Below are 21,701 nucleotides of genomic sequence, written 5' to 3'. Positions count from 1 at the left end.
ATCAATGAGAGCCACGAAGCATTAGCAAAAAATCTGATCCCTAATCATAATTAAAAAAGAAAGTAGTTTCACTCAACTCCAGTATCAAGTCCAGGCATGTGATACATATTCAGAAACAGGTGCATAAACAGGTGTTGTTATGAGAATCTGACAAAGCAGAAAATTATATATCCCAAAAGATAACCTCAAAATACCCACTGCTTGCATTTTACTAAGTATTTAGCATCTACCTAAATCCATGTTCTGCTGTTGCAACAATATATGACATGGAAAAGTCAATGCATTTAAACACTGTAGGGACAGGAATTTACCATGATGTCTGTAATGGTACCATACTGATACATACAGTGCTGGCCAAAAGTATTGGCACCCCTGCATTTCTGTCGGATAATGCTCAATTTCTCCCAGAAAAGGATTGCAATTACTAATGCTTTGGTAGTAATATCTTCATGTATTTTGCTTGCAATGAAAAAACACAAAAGAGAATGGAAAAAAATATTAAATCATTATCATTTTACACAAAACTCCAAAAATGGGCCGGACCAAAGTATTGGCACCCTTTGAAAATCATGTGATGCTTCTCTAATTTGTGCAATTAACAGCACGTTATTTACCTGTGGCACATAACAGGTGGTGGCAATAACTAAATCACACTTGCAGGCAGTTAAAATGGATTAAAGTTGACTCAACCTCCGTCCTGTGACCTTATGTGTACCACATTGAGCATGGAGAAAAGAAAGAAGACCAAAGAAGTGTCTGAGAATTTGCAAAGCAAAATTGTGAGGAAGGAGGGGCAATCTCAAGGCTATCAGTCCATCTCCAAAGACCTGAATCTTCCTGTGTCTACCGTGCGCAGTGTCGTCAATAAGTGTAAAGCCCATGGCACTGTGGCTAACTTCCCTAAATGTGGACAAAAAAGAAAAACTGATGAGAGATTTCAACAAAAGATTGTGCGGATGGTGGATAAAGAACCTCGACTAACATCCAAACAAGTTCAAGCTGTCCTGCAGTCCGAAGGTATAACAGTGTCAACCCGTACTATCCGTTGGCGTCTGAATGAAAAGGGACTTTATGGTAGGATACCCAGGAAGACCCCACTTCTGACCCAGAGACATAAAAAAGCCAGGCTGGAGTTTGCTAAAACTTACCTGAGAAAGCCAAAAACGTTTTGGAAGAATGTTAGAGCTTTTTGGAAAAAAGCATCAACATAGAGTTTATAGGAAATAAAACGAGCCCTGATGTTTTGGGGTTGCTTTGCTTTCTCGGGCACTGGACTGCTTGACCGTGTGCATGGCATTATGAAGTCTGAAGACTACCAACAAATTTTGCAGCATAATGTAGGGCCAAGTGTGAGAAAGCTGGGTCTCCCTCAGTGGTCATTGGTCTTCCAGCAGGACAATGACCCAAAACACACTTCAAAAAGCACAACAAAATGGTTTGAGAGAAAGCACTGGAGACTTCTAAAGTGGTCAGCAATGAGTCAAGACCTGAATCCCATAGAACACCTGTGGAGAGATCTGAAAATGGCAGTTTGGAGAAGGCACCCTTCAAATCTCAGAGACCTGGAGGAGTTGGCCAAAGATGAATGGTCTAAAATTCCATCAGAGCATTGTCAGAAACTCATTGATGGATATCGGAAGCGGTTGTTTGCAGTTATTTTGTCTAAACATTGTGCTACCAAGTATGAGGCTGAGGTGAGGGTCCCAATACTTTTGTCTGGCCTAGTTTTGTGTAAAATGATAATGATTTTTTTTTTTCTTATTTTCTTTTGTGTTTTTTCAATGCAAGCAAAATAAATGAAGATATTACTTTGTAATTGCAATCATTTTCTGGGAGAAATAGAGCATTATCTGAAAGAATTGCAGGGGTGCCAATACTTTTGGCCAGCACTGTAAACATCTGATGTGAATTTTAGGTTTCTGATATCAAAAACCAAGAATATGTATGAGATTGAACAGCAAAATTGTGTGGAAACTAAGTGTTATACATACTGATTTATTTTATTGCAACAACTGATAGTGAGACTAGCATTGAACAAGCGGGAAGAAGAAAAAGGAACCTAAGTCATTCACTGCCACTGACAGTGATCAACATCACAGATGAAGGGCAAGAAAAACCATGGTATGACTGGACAGGGGGCATGCAACATTTTAGCTCATTGGGTGCAATTGACAGTGACAGACGTCCAATCCAGTTTGACTGAGAGAGGCTTGCAGCGATCACTGCCAGCCCTCCCAGTCAAGCTGGATTGAATGTCTACTGCCCACAATGGCAGTGAATGGGTTTATGCAGCCCCACTGTGAAAAATAATCTAAGTGTGCTCACTTGTGTATTTTCATCAAACATACTTTTGAGTGGGCCACACTTACCTCACATGGCTGGAAGATGAGGCCATCAACTTCATGGCTGACTTGGGATGTAAAACTGCCTTCCAGTAGCTGAAACGAAAAAAATAAAAAATAAAATTAAAAAACAGTCAGGCAAAGCTAATACACAACGTACATACCTAAAACCTTTATTCTATAACTAATGTGAAATAACAGACTTGTTGAAAAATAAATAAAACTACCGGTACTAAGTTCCAAATAAAGATTGCCACCAGTGTTCTGTGAAAACCTGATTAATTAGTCTTTATTAAAAACCTTGACAAACAAATGACAACTGATGCATGGAAGGAATATATTTCACATCTCCTATTAATGAACAGCAGAGGCAGAGAAAGGGAATCTTAATCTTTGTATAGACACTAAGAGCCTCAGGAAAAGCAGTGTTATTGTATAAAAATGGGGATCTGAAACCTGATGCTTAAAATCAGGATTGTGTCAACTACTGAAAAGATCATCAAGATGAGTATTAAGAAAATAATTAGTTTGAAAACTCATTTTCCCAATACAGCTGAAAAAGGAAACTTTTATTTTGCTGATGATAGATGTTGGAAAGTTTACAGAGACAGTATGTGTGGCAAATGTTAAGGATGAATTACGAATCTCAAGCAAGTACCTGCAGTGGTATGAGAAGCAGCCTGGTGCTGCTGCATGGGGGATAGAAAATCAATCTAAAACAGTATCATCATATGCCTTGGAAAATTCCTGATTGTTATGTGAAACAAAATAGCCAATGTAATTTATGATCACATATAACAGCATAAGGTAGCATCTGATAAAGGCTTTTTAAAGGGCAAGCAATAAACAGTACGGAGCACAATGAATCTAACAAAAAGACAAAACCAAGTTGCTGGTAAACATCCAACTCAACATGATGGATTTTAAGAATTTTGTATGTATTATACACATCGCCAACACCATTGCCCCCACCACCCAGTTTGTGATGCTTTAATTTTCAGAAAAACATAATAAAAGATTATATTAATAAAATCACCTATTAAGTGTAGTCAATTGATTGAACTTTGTTATTTACCAAAACATTTTAATCGGCCCATGTCTGCTAAACAAGTTTCTTGAAAGCCACCATGGATTCAGACTGGCTGAAGGATAATGACCATTAATATATAATTATATGGCGGAAAACACAGACAAGGCTGAAAAAGCTGTTTCTGCTCTTGCACCCCTCTTAAAAATAAACTGCTGTATTTTAAGCCAAAAGAACAGTTGTGTTTCATAGAACAATATGTCTATATGCGGCCATAGCAGTTTCATGGCGCATCAAGCCCCCGAACTATTTTTAATTTGTCCGTTTTACCCTGGAGACCCCTGTTTACAGACACTGCGCAACCGCTTTTGTTTCAACCCAGCAATTAAAAGAAGGTAATTATACTTATAATTCGAAATGTCTATCATTTTTTGCTTACAATCATTAATTGATGTCTAACATTTAGTTAAAAAAATAACATCTTTATAAGATTATTCACTCACATATTTTAAACTTTTAAACAAATTACGTCACAATGACAAAAATAGGGTCTGTGAATAGGTCACGGATATCTTCCCCCTAACTATTGCTTAATTGTATTTCTTTTTTTGTTACCATCGCTTTCCCTCAACGTTTTAGATGATAAATAATCGATCCAAACAAAGAAAAATTGAAGGGGGAAAAAAAGCGTTTAAAAGGGTAATATATGAAAAAGAACATCTCGACCACTCCTTGAGGTCTGCAATTTGTGCATTGCGCCCCTTGTCATATTACCGTTTTTCACCCAAAAAATCCCCAAAAGTCTGGCTGTGGCTATTCACAGCTGTGTCTTGACACTCGGTGAGATATGCTACACGGAGTTTTTGGATCGAAACAAGGTAAGTACGCAATAATATCTTGTTAAAATCATGGTGTCTTTAATTATGCTCTCTCATGTTCTCACCACGAATTAGGGTTTAGGGGTTCAATTTTTTTTTTTCTAACTGCCCTCTAGTTAAAAATTTTTCTTCCCCCAGAAAATTGAGATTTCAAGTTTTCCAATGATGTATCACAAATGCATATAGGAAAATTTTGAAATTTGGCCAAATTTGGGTCTCAGAGCGGAACTTCAAATCACCCGAGTGTTTTCCGCCATACAGTATATGTATATATATGGCGGAAAACACAGACAAGGCTGAAAAAGCAGTTTCTGCTCTCGCAACCCTCTATAAAATAAACTGCTGTATTTTAAGCCAAAAGAACTGTTGTGTTTGACAGAACAATATGTCTATATGCTGCCATAGCAGATTCATGGCGCAATAAGCTCCTGAACTATTTTCAATTTGTCCGTTCAACCCTGGAAAACCCCGTTTACAGACGTCGCGCAACCACTTTTGTTTCAACCAAGCCATAAAAAGTAGGTAAGTAATCGTATTTATTATTCGAAATGTGTGTCATTTTTAGCTTAGAATCATTAATTGATGTCTAATATTTAGTTTAAAAAATTAAACGACTTTTAAAAATTATTCAATCGCATATTTTAAACCTTTAAACAAATTACGTCACAATGAAAAAATTGGCGTCTGTAAAAACGTCACGGATATTTACCTCATAACTATCGCTTTATTGTATTTTTTTCGTCACTGTCACATTTTCCCCAATATTTTTAGATGATAAATATTCGATCCAAAGAAAAATTGAAAAATAATTTTTAAAGGGGTAACTTTATGAAAAAGAAAATCTCGACCACTCCTTGATGTCTGCGATTTCTGCATCGCGACCCTTGTTATATCACCATGTTTCACCCATAAAATCCCCCAAAAATCCATCTGTGGCCATTCACAGCTGTGTCTTGACACTCAGTGATACATGCTACATGGAGTTTTTGGATCGAAACAAGGTAGGTACGCGATAATATCTCTTTAAAATCATGGCGTCTTTAATTCTGCTCAGGCGTGCTCTCGCCTCCAGTTAGGGTTTTGCTGTTTAATTAAAAAAAAATGTTTTTTTTTTAATGCCCTCCTGTTCAAAATTTTTCTTCCCCCAGAAAACTGAGATTTTAAGCTTTCCAATGATGTATCACACATGCATCTTGGACAATTCTGAAAGTTGGCCAAATTGGGATATATATCACTCACCGGCCACTTTATTAGGTACACCATGCTAGTAAGTGGTTGGACCCCCTTTTGCCTTCAGAACTGCCTCAAGTCTTCGTGGCATAGATTCAACAAGGTGCTGGAAGCATTCCTCAGAGAGTTTGGTCCATATAGACATGATGGCATCACAGAGTTGGTGCAGATTTGTCGGCTGCACATCCATGATGCGAATCTCCCGTTCGTACCTAATAAAGTGGCCGGTGAATGTATATACATATATTATATATATATATATATATTTATATATATATATATTATTAGGGGTGTAACGTTACACAAAAATCTAGGTTCGGTACGTTCCTCGGTTTTGAGGTCACAGCTCAGTTCATTTTCAGTACAATAAGAAAACAAAATGAAAAATATAAATTTGCTAGTAGTTGACGTTTCTGGGTTATACTGTCCTACCGTGTTAGTCCTCATTATAGTAGAGAAGACGGAGTAAATATAATCTGCACAAAGAAACTGTAACCCGATCGACTCACAGCCTCGAAAAGTAAGGGTTACATTACGTCAGAAACTCGTTCGGTCAGTTCCGAACCGAGCACCACGTACCGAAACGGTTCAATACAAATACATGTACCGTTACACCCTTAATCTGTATGTATTTTTTTTTTTCTCTAAAAATGTTCTCTTACTAAAAGTTGATTTGTGTAAAATAAATTATTACCAACCGTTTGGTTAGCCTGGACCAGGGGTCGCGTTAACCGAATATTTTCCGTCGTTGACCGGTTTTTTAAAACGGTGACGGAAAAAAACTGAAGTCCATCCGTCATTTTGACAGGTTGCAATTTACACCCCAGACCACAGGGTGGCGAGTGAGCATATTAATTAGCTATTGTCTCTCTTGATGCAGGACGTCGTTGGCCTTACTCGGAAAAATGTCAAGGCAACTGAGCGTCCGAACTAAGGCTACGTTCATACTACAGGTCTTTATGGACGAATCCGATTTTTTCGTGTTTTTCCGACTCGAGTGAGGCATTAACTTGACTGTCTGAACATGACAAGTCGCATAGAATGGGACCATTTCAAATCCGATCTGGGTCACTTTCGTATGTGGTCTAAATCCGATCTGGGCCACATTTTTCCCCGACTGTCGCGGCGGTCTGTACTGTCCAGTCCCGCAAATCGGATTTAATGCAGCAATTACGTCATCAAAAAGCGAGAGACGGTACGGTAGCTACGGTAGCGATGCAGCTGTGCGTTATTAGCGCCTAGCTTGCCTTGAACGCGGCTTTTTAGGAAGGGTTTTCTCTCTGCTCTACTGTATATAAGCAATATTTCAACATTGCTTACACGGCCGAGAGTCGGGGCAAACTGCCCGTATGTGTGTATGACATGCACGAACAGTGCGTGCATGCTATCGATCCATATACTTTGAATATAAGCCTAAACGGGGATTATATATGCCTGTTATTTGTATCCTATTTTTAGCAGCAACAAGCCTATGGCTACGTTCATACTACAGGTCTTAATGCACGAATCCGATTTTTTGTCATATCTGGGTTTTTGGCGTGCCCGTTCAGACTGCCTTTGTCCATTGAGACCATTCAAGTATTATGCATGCGCACTAATTCGCAGTCCGACATGCGCTGAGCAAGACGACCCGCATGCGCAGAAGCATCAAAACAAATGACCATACAATCACACATGCTGGCTGTCATCCGTCATTCCAGGGATATCATATTTTGCTCATTAAAAAGAGGACACAGATAACAGGCATAAATAATCCCTGTACAGGTTTATATTCAAAGTATATGAATCGATAGCATGCACACACTGTTCGTGCATGTCACACACACATACGAGCAGTTTGCCCCGACTCTCGGCCGTGTAAGCAATGTTGGAATATTGCTTATATGGAGCAGAGAGAAAACCGATCATTCTCAGGCTTATCCTCAAACCCTTTTTTAAAAAATTTTTTTTTATGACTTGTCAAGTCCGACCCTTCCTAAAAAGCCGTGTTCAAGGCCAGCTAGGCGCTAATAACGCACAGCTGCTTGATGTGTAATGGCGCGGTGTGGATTCTATGTTAAGCTTGTTCGGACAGAATATTAATTAAAGATGAATGAAAACTAAATACTATTGAATATGTCATTATTAACATTTTAAAAATTTAAGTGACGGGTAAAAATAGATTATGACCGGATTTTTATGACCCTGTCAGTCAAAATGACAGACAACGAAAAAGTCTAGCGCAACCTCTGGCCTGGACTGACCTTGTCCAAAAGCATTTATTTCTGGGCCATTGCCCACAGTTAACTGAAGCGGATTTATGTCAGTGTACCTTTAATGTACCATAAGGATACCATGTTTAATGGGATATGCTGGTATTGTTAATGTGGTTCACTGTCGACGCGTGTTTTTGACAGAAGCGTATGTATAGTAAGTAATTGATGAGCCATCTGCTATGACGTTAGAGAATGATGTTGAAAATGATCTGTTCATTAGTAGTGAAGTTACACCTGCAGATATGATTTACATAGGATTAGCTAAATAAGACACCTTATTTCGATCTGATATTATGTAGAATTTCATGAATACAGATGACGCTAATGTGAAAAAAAAAATCTTTGTGTATTTTTTACCAGTCAAAAACATTCACTACTCATTTATCTTCATCTAAAAGGATTGCTTTCTTTGCACACTAGGACTCAGTAACTGAATAATGAACCAAGTAATCAAGACAAAAAGAAACAACATTAACATAAATTAATCACCGTCCCTCCACTCTTGTGTAGCACTGACATTTCAATCAGGAAGCAAACAGTCATTGAGAAAACACGTGACTAGTTGCTTTCATCTGATAAAGTGAGACTGTTATGATCCAGGAGAAGACAGATCATCATCCATTCTGTCTCTGAACTGAGCAAGACAATCTAATCACATCATTCACAAGCACTACAAATCATGGCATAATGTAACCACATTTGAATTTAACGCTATTTTGACAAATCACCTTGTTTCCTATCAAAGAAGGGTGAGGTTCTCTAAAGATGGGCATATTTTAATCGGAAGTACAGAAGACAATGTGTGAAATATGATGCACAAAATGATACGCTTTAAAGATATTTTTAGATACAACTGATGCTGATGTATTGTGTCATGAGGGCAGTCAGAAAAAAAATTTCATTGATATTTGAGATACATAAAAAGCGCCCCTTGCCATATACACTTTAATGGCTACAAAAAAATTTTTTTCTTCTGCTGCATCTGTAAGAAAATGAAGCCAGATCAGTGGTCTTGAGAGACATAAAACAGTCAAAAACTTGACAACACACTAAACTTGACAATCAAGCTGACACGGAGAAGGCAGAAAGCCAGACTAAAAGAAATTGTGTCTTTATGTGAGAACAGCAAGTGGGCGGTAAGATCCAGGAGTTCCATTTCACTTCTCTTGCCAACATAACACACCCACCCACCCACCCACTACTTTCACTCAATGTGGTGAACTTGGATGGAGAGTAGAGCAAAAATAAGAATTCCACTCAAACACCCACCTTCTGAAAGGAAGTACCTTGAAGTGATTAAGTGGAGAAAGGGGGCAGTGGAACTGCTTTCAGGTTAAAGCTCTTGGGAATGAAACAAAGCAGTGGGCTCTACGTGACTCTTGTGTGGGTGTGGTTGATAAAAAACAAAGCCACTTTAAGAAATCAAGCTTTCGTCACACACTTCAGGGCATACAGACTGGAATGACTGAGGTACTGAGTGAGTGGGATCAAACACGAAGGGTTTCGCTTACAATAGGTATGCATGAACTAAAACAGGTGTAAACTTGTTTACTCATGTAAACAAACAGATGTAAAAGCCGAGCTTCTAACTACCAGTAAGTGTGCCCATGATTGTGACTGCCAAATGGGTAAAACTGCACTGCATGCACTTTCTGAGAGGAATATATGCAAAAAATAATTCACCACATGCAATGTGATATATCAAACCCGAGATGAACTGCGATGGCTGATTTTGCATCTTTAAAATATCAGGTCTGAGAGGCAGGTGATAAACGCCAGAGAGTGGCAGAACTTTGATCAGAAGATTTTTTTAAATGCCAGAGTAGAAAAGTACAGCTATATTGTCAATTCAGCAATCGCATTTTTAAACGTAATTGTCGACTTGAATCCGGTGATAAGGAGTCATGTAATATTTGGCTTCTATACATAGTCAGGCTTCTCTAATCGTGAGCAATGGATTTCTTACGGCTGATTTATGCTTCCACGCAGCGGTGACAGCGGACTAACACCGTAAACGCAGACCAGATTTACACTGCTGGCCAAAGTATTGGCACTCCTGCAATTCTGTCAGGTAATGCTCAACTTCTCCCAGAAAATGACTGCAATTACAAATGATTTAGTAGTAATATCTTCATTAGATTTTGCTTGCAATGATAAAAAAATAAAACAAAAGACAATGGAAAAAAATTAAATCATTATCATTTTACACAAAACTCCAAAAATGGGCCGGACAAAAGTATTGGCACCTTTTGAAAAATAATGTGATGCTTCTCTAATTTGTGTAATTAACAGCACCTGTTCCTTACCTGTGGCACATTACAGGTGGTGGCAATAACTACATCACACGTGCATCCAGTTAAAATGGATTAAAGTTGACTCAACCTATGTCCTGTGTCCTTGTGTGTACCACATTGAGCATGGAGAAAAGAAAGAAGACCAAAGAACTGTCTGAGGACTTGAGAAGCAAAACTGTGAGGAAGCATGGGCAATCTCAAGGCTACAAGTTCATCTCCAAAGACCAGAATGTTCTTGTGTCTACTGTTTGCAGTGTCATCAATAAGTGTAAAGCCCATTGCACTGTGGCTAACCTCCCAAGATGTGGACGGAAAAGAAAAATTGACAAGAAATTTCAACAAAAGATTGTGCAGATGGTGGATAAAGAACTTCCACTAACATCCAAACAAGTTTAAGCTGTCCTGCAGTCCCAGGGTACAACAGTGTCAACCCGTACAATCCGCGTCTGAATGAAAAGGGACGCTCAGGTAGAATACCCAAGGAGACACCACTTCTGACCCAGAGACATACAAAAGCCAGGTTGGAGTTTGTCAAAACCTACTTGAGAAAGCCAAAAACGTTTTGGAAGAATGTTCCCTGGCCAGATGAGACAAAAGTAGAGCTTTTTGGGGAAAGGCATCAACATAGAGTTTGCAGGAAAAAAAACGAGGCCTTCAAAGAAAAGAACACGGTCCCCACAGTCAAACATGCAGATTTCCTCTGATGTTTGGGGTTGCTTTGCCTCCTCTGGCATTGGACTGTTTTACCGTGTGAATGGCATTATGAAGTCTGAACACTACCAACAAATTTTGCAGCATAATGTAGGGCCCAGTATGAGAAAGCTGGGTCTCCCTAAGAGGTCATGGGTCTTCCAGCAGGACAATGAACCCGAAACACACTTCGAAAAGCACTAGAAAATTGTTTGAGAGAAGGCACTGGAGACTTCTGAAGTGGCCAGCAATGACACCAGACCTGAATCCCATAGAACAGAGATCTGAAAATGGCAGTTTGGAGAAGAAACCCTTCAAATCTCAGAGACCTGGAGCAGTTGGCCAAAGAGAGCATTTTAAGAAACTCATTGATGGATACCGGAAGCGGTTGTTTGCAGTTATTTTGTCTAAAGGTTGTGTTACCAAGTAAAAATCCTGACTATGCGTCTCATCAACGCACGTGACGTGAACGTCGAAGGACTATGATTGGTCCATGTTTTTTCCAGTTCAGCACAACACCACCGCCGTTTTCAAACATTCGCAAACATCTTCTGTGTCACCTATGCTTCAACATTTGTATTAACAACATTTGTTGTTCAATATTGATTAGCTGCCTTTGCAAATACACATGTTCCATCTCCATTACCATTGCTGTCAATGAACGGAGGAAAACTAAAGGAATTTGACAAGAGTCCCCCAAAACCGCACAAACACAAAGCCACACCCTTCTAGTGGCATGGCGGTGAATAACAGAGCTACGTGTTCCCTTGACGCAGAAGCTCGAATGCTCAATGACGACGTAAGGTCTACGTCGTCGCACCGCCGTCACTGGAACGCTGCAACATAATCAGCCTTTACTTGTAACTAGGTAATAGGTTTGTTTGCCGCTTCTGCTCAAAACACAACAAAACATGAAGTTCACACCACAACGATACATGATTGTGAAATCCCACTACAAGCGAACTGGCATGAGAAGGGCTGTGTGTGCTTGCAGACTGCCCAGTTTATTCTTCTGTCAGGTACAAGTCATGCAGTTAGAGGAAATTGAATAAAGTATGGGGGTTGTGTGCACACCAGTCAGCTGTGTTCACTCCCATATGGAGCACAGGTGAGCAACTGTACACAAAATTAACAAAACAAATGTGGCCCCGCATGTGTCTTAACCTTTGCCGAACCCCTTAGACCAGGGGTGTCAAGGGTCCTGGATTTCGTTCCAACCAATGAAGAGGTCATCTTTTCACCAATCTGATCTCCTACAAATGTCATCAGTTGATTGCAGTCAGGTGCTGCTTGTTTCAGCAGAAAATTCATTGGTTAATCTGTTTGCGCAGTCTTGGTTGAAATGAAATCCAGGACCTTCTTGGCCCTTTGTGGAATTGGTTTGTCACCCCTGCCTTAGACTTACCCTGAGGTTTGATCGAACCCAGACTAAGAACTCCTGAATTACAGTGAGTGTTGAAACACCCAGTTTAGGGCCTCCTTTCTGGGTCTGAGCAAAAGATCACAATCTTAGATCACATGCAACACACCCACCAACAGCGCGCTCAAACAATCAATCAACCTATAAAGCTATTTGAGAAACTAGTAAATCCGACACCGAGAGAATGACACAATTTTGTCTGTGATTTATGTCAGTCCATGTTTGGTCTCACTTAAAGGACACAATGAATATGTATGGATGAGGTATAACAGGACAGCAGATTTATTATGTATTTTGTACACCATTAACCTTCAGTGCTAGTCTATCCTCTCAGAGATTTTTATTAGCCAATCAAAGTAGGACCATTCCATGAAACACACTTCTTTCCCTCTTTATACAAGGAGTGGAATGCAGCTGCTCACAACAAGGCTCTAATAGTCATTTTCTGTGCCCTAGAAGCACAGACCTCGACGGAGACCATGCACTTTCCATTCCTCGGGTCCTTGTGTCCTTGCGCTGTCTGTTCATCTTCTGCTCGGGGGAGGCTTGCGCGTGGGGGGTTGAATCAAAGGCGGAGAGGATGGATTGATATTCCAGTCAAGCTACAGGGCTGTTGTTGCTACAGGCTTCTCTCAAGCTTATTGTGACTGGCCCTAAATTTCAGTTTAGTTGTGTATTAAATAAGAAGCCTACATAACAGTGCATATGCGAGGTTGCCTGCTGATATGATTCACCAATGTGGAAAGCCTATTTTTTCTGGAATACTGGAAATAATACACAAAAAATGGATATTTCTAAAATGTAACAGAGATTGACTTTTTACTCCAGTAAAGACAAATTATGATGTTCATGCTTCATTTGCGGTATCATGTCCTTGAGTGAGTGTGTGCAGATATTGGATTTAGGTGAGGAGGATCTTTGGTTATGGTACAGTAAGGTCTTGCCACTTGTTTTGCTTTTTCATCTTCTAAGAAAGACTTGACTGCGGAGGTGCGAGGTCAGTGAGCTACAAAGAAGCTGCTGACAGATAGCACACAGAGACATGGTGGAGAGGGGTAATCAATATCTTGTGGCTTTGTCACTACAAATCACCACTGTGGGCAGAAGGAAAAAAAAGGACTTGGACTCACGGGTAAAAAAATAATAATAATAAAATAACAGTAGGTCAATGCAGTGGGAGGAAGTCAATGTGTTCAAAACAAATTCATACCACCCTCATGTACGACATGGTCACCTGTTTGTTTGTGTTTTCTTGTATGCGGAAAAAAAATTTCTAGATACAATTTTGCCTGAAATATACGAGATAAGCACACCATCTGATTTGACAGTAATTTATGCATTTAATATAACAGATTTTAAATGACAGGAAAGTTGCAAATTAAACCACTAAGCTTCAATATAGAACTGTGCTGTTGTGAAGCCTGCCAGACAGCAAGGTAGAAAAAACAGCTTTATCCATTAATTCACTTTAACAAAGAACTAATGGTAAAAACATATCCCATTGAATTCCAGTTTGAAAATCAACCACTTGTATATGTTTGAGTCTTTGAACTATTGGAAATTATTATGATTCCAAAGTTTCTAAGAAAACAATTTAAGGTCCACTATTTCATCTATGAACTCTTTTATTAAACTGGCAGAAAAAAGGCTTCAGTGCAAACATTGGTCAGTTAATATCATCAATATATAATTAATAAATTATAGATATTTAATTAATCATGATAAATGAAAAGGTTATTAAAGACAAATTAACGTCACAATTTCATGGGTACGTTTCTAATGCCAATTTTTGTCATTATTAAAACCGTCTACACTATCAACCTTTTTTAATGATTCATTAGTGTAGATATTATCATGATAAACCTCTGACTTAGCTTTCTGTGAAACTCAAACAACCATTCATTTATTTAAAATATTAGGGGCAAAATAACATGGAGGTTGCTCAGTCCTCTTATGAAGAAAACAACTAAAGACATGGCAAGATCGAGACATTATATTCAGTTAAAAAAAAAAAAAAAAAAAGGTATAATTGTGCAGATGCAACACTAAGCATAAACTAAGAATATTTTAGATTAGTTAGGGTGCCAAAGGAAATTTTCCAGTAACAAATGCATGAAGGAGATGACATAAAGAACTATGAGGTAAATTTCGCCTTACTGTTGCTTAAGTCTTTTGATTCCAGAAAACAAATAATGTCAGATGACAAATATTTCAACAGATTAGGTAGCTACAGTATGATGAGGGTCCACAAGTATAGTGGAAAAACTGGGAAAAAAGAAAAGATAAAAAAATAGGGCGATAATTAATTTTTTTAAATTAATCACGTTAAAATATTTGACGCATTTAACGCACATGCCCCACTCAAACAGATTAAAAGGACAGCACAGTGTCATGTCCACTTGTTACTTGTGTTTTTTGGTGTTTTGTCGCCCTCTGCTGGAGCTTGGGTGCGCCTGTTTTTTTGGGTTTCAGCACCATGAGCATTGTGTAACTATTGACATCAACAATGGCGAGCTCCTATTTTATTTTTTGATTGAAAATTTTACAAATTTTATTAAAACGGAAACATTAAGTGGGGTTTTAATATAACATTTCTATAACTTGTACTCACATTTATCTTTAAAGAACTACATCTAAGTTCTAAGACTAAGTCTTTCTATCCATTGATCACTTTAACAGAATGTTAATAATGTTAATGCCATCTTGTTGATTTATTGTGATAATAAACAAATACAGTACTTATGAACAGTATGTTGAATGTATTCTTTATATCCGTCTTGTGTCTTATCTTTTTATTCCAGCAATAATTTACAGAAAAAGATGGCATATTTTATAGATGGTTTGAATTGCGATTAATTACGATTAATTTTTAAGCTGTGATTAACTCGATCAAAAATTTTAATCGTTTGACAGTCCTAATAAAAAATGAATGTATGCTTTAAATCCTTCCATAGAAATATCATACTTTAGCACATGATCAATACAAATCACTGAGGAATCAGACCAGATTGTGTACAAATGTGACATTGATTTGAACAACGTATTTGTGGTTGAGTACTTAGAAAACAGTGACCAAAAAAAACCAAATAAATAATCAACCCCATATTGTCATTCAACAACAGACTTGCGTTTATTTTTCCAACAACTTCTATTTGTCAGCGAGATCTCTTAATTACAGGGGAATGAAGAGTACTTTATGTAAATAAACCCCTATTGAATTATCTTACTTGCAACAGATGGGTTTCGAGTGATGTTGGTAGCACAGCTAGACAATAAACTTGGACGATGAAAATCTTTGCCAAGGCAGCGGTATACTCAGACCAGATGGTGTGAGTATTTCACATTTCATGGAAACAAACAATCGAGCCAGAAAGGCTATAGATTGCATAAAAAGCTTTTACAAACTCTCTGGGGAAAAATAAATACAATGATTCAAAAACTAAAACCTTCTTTCATACTGCACAATACCTACTTGGCTTACAATGGCTATTTCTTCTGCTATATCAGTCTGGGTTTTAAGGGCATCAAAACTGGTGGAACAAGTGCCAACTCAGTTTCTGTGTCTGAAGTTTTACATTTCAGTACCCAATTGGCTGAATGCGCTTTTTTGACAAGTAAATCCAAAAGACTCCTTTTGCTCTGAGTGATGTGTTCTACAGTCTTTGGTTGTACTCTTAAAGTTCAAAGTTTACTAACAAAAACAAAAGCAAATACACTGAAAAGCCCATGAATGTGGTGGGGAGCCTTCAGAGTCAGTCACCATACCAATAATACCCCAACATTTGGATTTTGGCGGGGCTTAATCTCAAAGACCACAGAGGCACTTTCCTCTCAGGATAAAAGTGGCCCAAATTATGGCAGAAAAATATCCCCAAAAGAATAATAGCACAGCCTGGTCCTTTCACTGTGAGTCTGCTTTCAGATTTCTCTAGTGGGTACCGGTCTCATTTTTTTCACAGCCAATTCTATTCAAATTCCCATAATGTGTCATGGATGTGTAAATGTGGAAATCCTGTATGCCAAACAGGTCTGAAAGATAATTGGGTGAGTGGAGGAAGCCGAAAGAATAAAGCAGGTTATTTGGAAGGGAAATGGGAACTTTAATGTCATAGTGTCAACCATGAAACACATCAACCTAGCAACAGACAAAGGCCAGCACACAACTCCAGCCTGTCACTGAATTGCCCCAAAAGGAATTTGCAGTCGATATATAATAGAGTGGATGATTGTGCTACCATGAATGAGAGCCAGGCACTAGTTCCCCTACATTAACATCCCATAAACCAGACATATGACTGTATGAAGACCAGATGGTCAGTGAAAAACAACAGAACAATAGGATGATGAAACTTCAGTGACATTAATATTTTGATCAACATCCTAAAGGCAAGAATATGATTTAGAGGCCGTTTACATGGTGACGCTCTGAGAATAGACACATTTCATGTTTACATTTACATAGTTCTGTCTTGGTTCAGTCTCCATTTGAACGATGTCGCAATTCCGCTTGAAAATGGTGTAGTATTCATGCCAGGCCTTAGGGGGCACTGTAGTTTTACAAGGCAACAGCTGTATGGCGCCAGCAGGTTGTCTTGAAGCCAAAGAGAGATTTTTATGGCAAATTGTTTAAGAGTAAAGGAGATAGATGGTGCCTATGAGAAAAGGTACTAACTGTTTGCATTATTCCAACACACTTAATATAATCAATCAGGAAATAGTATATTTTGTCGTTTTACCAATCAACTGTTTGTATTACTCTAACACACTTAATATAATCAATCAGGGAATAGTATCGTTTATCGTATTTACTGTTTGACTGTTTGTATTATTCTAACACACCCAATATAAATTAAATAGCACGTATACCATAGTTAAAGGAAAACAAGCAGAATAAAGGGCATAAAAGATACATGACGCCTTCTTATCACGGAAGCCCAACCTGTGTGTCATGCAACTGATTGAGCAAGATTGACACTGACAAGCCCACGTCTGCACCACCAACTCTCGCAATCGGTTCTCCCGGACAGTCCAGAACATATGGCAGGACGCCCTGTCCCAACACAAGGAACTCCGGAGAACGCTCGATATCCAACTGATAACACAAGTGTTAAGACTCCAAGAGCCCCGTTGACGCTTAGGTGGCAAAATCCACAACCCTCGTTGCCCTGACAACTGTAACTCCCGAATCCTCCTGTCCAATCCACAAAGAGACAATAATCCTAAACAACGCTCAAACACACCCTTCTTATGCCCACAGCCCGCCCCGCGAGAGCCTCTAAAAAGACTGAATGTTGAACTAATCGTGGTCATTTTTTCACGGTAACCTTTTGTTGACTTGTGATATGGTGACCTTGAATCCTCGCCTGGGTCCCTCTGTGCTGTATGATCACTGTCGACCTAAATAAATTGTCAACTTGTGCTACAAAGCCTTTTTCCAGCTTTCAAAATGGAGTCAGTACAAGAGCTTAAGACTAAGGTGAATGCGCGGAGTTTAGCCTTTTGGCCAGGTTGTCGGGATTTCGCCGGCCCGGGTCACTGGAGCTGCACCAGCGTGGTTCCGGCAGTTCGGCTGGCGTGATTCCGGCTATTTGGCTAAAGGGTCAGATGCCTTCAAGAGAATGACATGAATATGCTTTTTTTTACCATACGAACAAAATGCAATAAGTGCTATAAGGATAATTTGTTATTTTTTTATTTAGAAATAAGAGCTTTGGGTTTGGATTCAAACGGTCACTATTTTTGGGGGGTGGTAATCTCACTAGCTAAGATATTTGAATAATATTGTCTATCTACTTGCATACACTTGTTTCATCTATGTGGCAAATAAGAATGAGAAAAGTGGGCGGAGGGGGGGGCTGTCGTGTTGGATGTTTTTTTTCATCAAATGATTACAAAACATTATATCGTGGCATATTCAAAACAACCCGTATTGTGATAGAAGATTTTTCTATAATCGCACACCACTATTATGACCCCTCATCTCATAATATGGATAACACAAACTTCCATTGTTACAAGTTGAAGTTTATATCATCAAAAGTTTAAATATCAGTGTGAGTAAGAAATACCTGTAAAAACCCATCCCAGCCATAAGCCCTAATCATTACTGGAAGTGCAGGGCCAAGGTTTCCAATTGATCTCTGCTCGATCCAAACATCAAATGAATTGTGCTCTGACCTCCCAGAGACCTGATGTTATGGCAAAAGTGCACACAGTTGAAGATGGCTTGACCGTGATTTTGAGGATAACAGCTGTACTCTCTTTTCAAAGCTACTGCCCAACTGAAACCTCTGATTTTTTTTTCTGACAATCATGAAAATGACAAAAGAGGTCAAGACAATCTCTGATTCCTTCATATGAAAGAAATGGGGATTTGATGAGGCACTAAGATATTCAAAAGAGTAAAATAAGGCAGGTGAGGGCAGCAGTGCCATTAGGCAATATGGGAAAGCTGTAGTTATGCCAATTTAAAAGTTGCTGCAGAGTATAAAATGTATATATTTTTCTTTTGGCCATGCCATTGTGTTTCTGGATTATTTTGTTAGGGGTTTTTTTGCCCTTAAAAAATATATATATATATATATATATATATATATATATTTTTATGTGGCAGAAAACACAGACAAGGCTGAAAAAGGAGTTTCTGATCTTGCACCCCTCTTTAAAAATAAACTGCTGTATTTTAACCCAAAAGAATAGTTGTATTTGATAGAAAAGTATGTCTATATGCTGCCATAGCAGTTTAATGGCACATTAAGCCCTCAAACTATTTTTAATTTGTCCGTTTTACCCTGGAGACCCCCGTTTACAGACACTGCGCAACCGCTTTTGTTTCAACCCAGCCATAAAAAGGTAAGTAATTATATTTATTTTTCAAAATGTCTATCATTTTTAGCTCAGAATCATTATTTGATGTCTAATATTTAGTTTAATTAATAATTTAGTTTAATTAATAAGTAATATTTAGTAAAAAAAAAAAAAAAAAAAAACTTAATAAAATTATTCACTTGCATATTTTAAACTTTTAAACAAATTACATCACAATGAAAACAATAGTGTCTGTAACTAGGTCACGGATCTCTACCTCATAACTATCGCTTAATTCTACTTTTTTTTTTTTTTTTGTTACTGTCGCATTTCCCCCCCATATTTTAAATGATAATCGATTCAAACAAAGAAAAATTGGGGAAAAAAATGATTAAAAATATTTGAAAAAAAAATTTCACAGCTGTGTCTTGACACTCAGTGAGACATGCTCCACAGAGTTTTGGGATCGAAACAAATTAAGTACGCAATAATATCTCGTTATCATGTGTGACATATCACACATGCATATAGGACAAATTTATATATATATATATTTATTTTTATTTTTTAAAAAATTAAAACCGGATCTTTTTCACCCGATTCCAAACCTCTGAAAAATGGTCCGAGCTTCCTGATTTCCGATTACGTGATCTGATCGTTGACATCCCTAATACTAAGTTTAGATATTATTTACAAAACCTAAAATGGTTCCCTTATCAAAAGACTAGCAGTGTTGCTCATAATATAATAAGTCCTGTCCTACTTCACAGGTTCTTGCCCGAATGCTTGAAAGGCATCATAAAGTTTTTTCTAAGAAAGTTGAGTAGTGCCACAGACTAAAGTGCTAAGAGGCTTAGCGTCTGCTTCATCTCTCAGGCCAAAAGGGTAACAACAATTTTATCCTGCCATCAAACACAAGAAATACACATCTTGTGGGTTTTTGATATTATCCTCCTAGAACAACCCCCAAGGGTAATCCCTTCACATTATTTATACAACATTGTCATCAAAGAGCAATATGGTTACTCTTGGCAAGGTCAAACACACTACACAGACTGCCCAACTGACCATTTGCTGACGAAAGCTTTAAATGTTTACTTTTCTTTTTCATTTTCTACCAGAAGGTTAATAAAGCCAATACATTTCTTCAAACATCAGTTGCCATCTAAGTCTGCCCATTTTCCATGTGGCACCAAGGTCATTTAAATAAAACATTATGTCCCTATATCAAATTTGGACTAAAACACACAAAAAAAAACATACTGTAATTCGATTCTTTAATAAATTTTATCAACATTCTATACATTAAAAAATATGTTCGTACCCTTGGAATAAATGAAAATACGTAGCTGAAATATCACCAACTGCTTTCTTGCAAAAAGCTACATGAAAGAGCTTATGTTTTAGAAAAAAAATAGCGCCAAAACAAATTCTCAACTAACTCGGGTTTAAAAATTGATCCGAGTAATTTTATTAGCCTCGAGGAATCGCTTAATTTTGCAAGCTCTAAGCATCACATTTTGCCCGGACTACTTTTAATGCGGGTAACGCGCCGACGTCACGTCTGTAGAGTAAGAAGCAAATATACATGATTGCAGCCGCTACACACTATGCTAACGTTGCTACAAATGACGCTCGCACAATGCTACGAAGCGTCTGATGTGTCTCATAGATATCACATGTATATGGAATTGGGTGCGAAATTACAGACTCGGCCGCGTTAGCCTATGTATATAGAACTAGATGCAAAATGACAGAGTTGCCACCATTAGTAAACAGCCGCCATCTTAAAGCAGTAGACATCTCAGCGCTAATAAATAAGATTAACGTTAGTGTACCTTGCAAACATAACGTTAGCCCTGCGGAGGGCTTGGTTACTATTAACTCATTTGCTCCCAAAAACATATAAATACATTCTATTTTTAATTGTTTCAGTGGACCAAAGACGTTTTTTTGTATGTCTTTTATGTTTTTTTTTTCCCCAAAAGAGACATCTCTGGGTTGTGAATCAATTTATCTCCAAAGCACAAAGCTGAAAATCCATTTTAAAGGAATAAAACTGGCCACTAGAGGGCAGTAGCGCATTTGGTAAGACCCGCAACCCTATTCAACGGCAACGAACGGCCAAGCCACAAAGCCGGGGCGAAGGCGGAAGATGACCGAATGGATGCCAGGCGGCGGACGACCAAGCAGAACGACCGGGACCACTAGATGCCGTTGAGTCCTTGCTGCTCGCGAGCAGAGCCCGCAGAGACTCAAAAAAATTCATCTTTTTGAGACAGGCAACAATGAGGGAAAAGTTTAATTGGCTGTCGCGGCCACACTAGCGTCATCTTTCAGTTAGTTATGTATAAATAAATTGTTACTTTGCTATCGAAAGCTCCATTTGTCTTGTTGTTTCTGTTATTTTGTAAAAGGAAAACATTATTCTAATGTTTGGGATGTAACTAAAGCAAAAAATAGCTGTCTTAAAGTCAAAGTTATGTTTGAAATGTATGCCTTCACAAAAAGCTCAATTTCAGGTTTTTTCATCAGAAATTGGAAAATTGCTCAGACTAAGCTATTTTCTAATGCTGATTTCCAAAGAATGGAAAAATATATGAACTTACTTTTTTTCTGCTGAAAGAAGAGAGTCTAATCTTTCTTTTGGTGGGTTCCATGTTTATATAACAACAGAACAGAATTTTCTGTGGGCCTTGCAAAATCAGTCAAAATCCAGTAAAACAGCCGGGAGCGAAGGGCCTCGGTCCGGTGAAAA

General features: G+C 38.3%; 1 protein-coding gene across 2 annotated transcripts in view; it reads right to left on the bottom strand.

Annotated features, from left to right (window-relative positions):
* The window catches only part of rngtt (RNA guanylyltransferase and 5'-phosphatase), a 137,024-nt gene that overhangs the window by 61,658 nt on the left and 53,665 nt on the right, over positions 1-21,701 (bottom strand). For both annotated transcript variants that reach the window (XM_057822367.1, XM_057822368.1), the window contains exon 12: positions 2,370-2,438. In XM_057822367.1, the coding sequence (XP_057678350.1) occupies positions 2,370-2,438 (69 nt within the window). The remainder of the gene's footprint in view (positions 1-2,369; positions 2,439-21,701) is intronic.

This window comes from Corythoichthys intestinalis, chromosome 19, assembly GCF_030265065.1.
Source record: "Corythoichthys intestinalis isolate RoL2023-P3 chromosome 19, ASM3026506v1, whole genome shotgun sequence".
In the NCBI taxonomy this organism is placed as follows: Eukaryota; Metazoa; Chordata; class Actinopteri; order Syngnathiformes; family Syngnathidae; genus Corythoichthys; species Corythoichthys intestinalis.
This window is presented reverse-complemented; position numbering and strand designations above follow the sequence as displayed.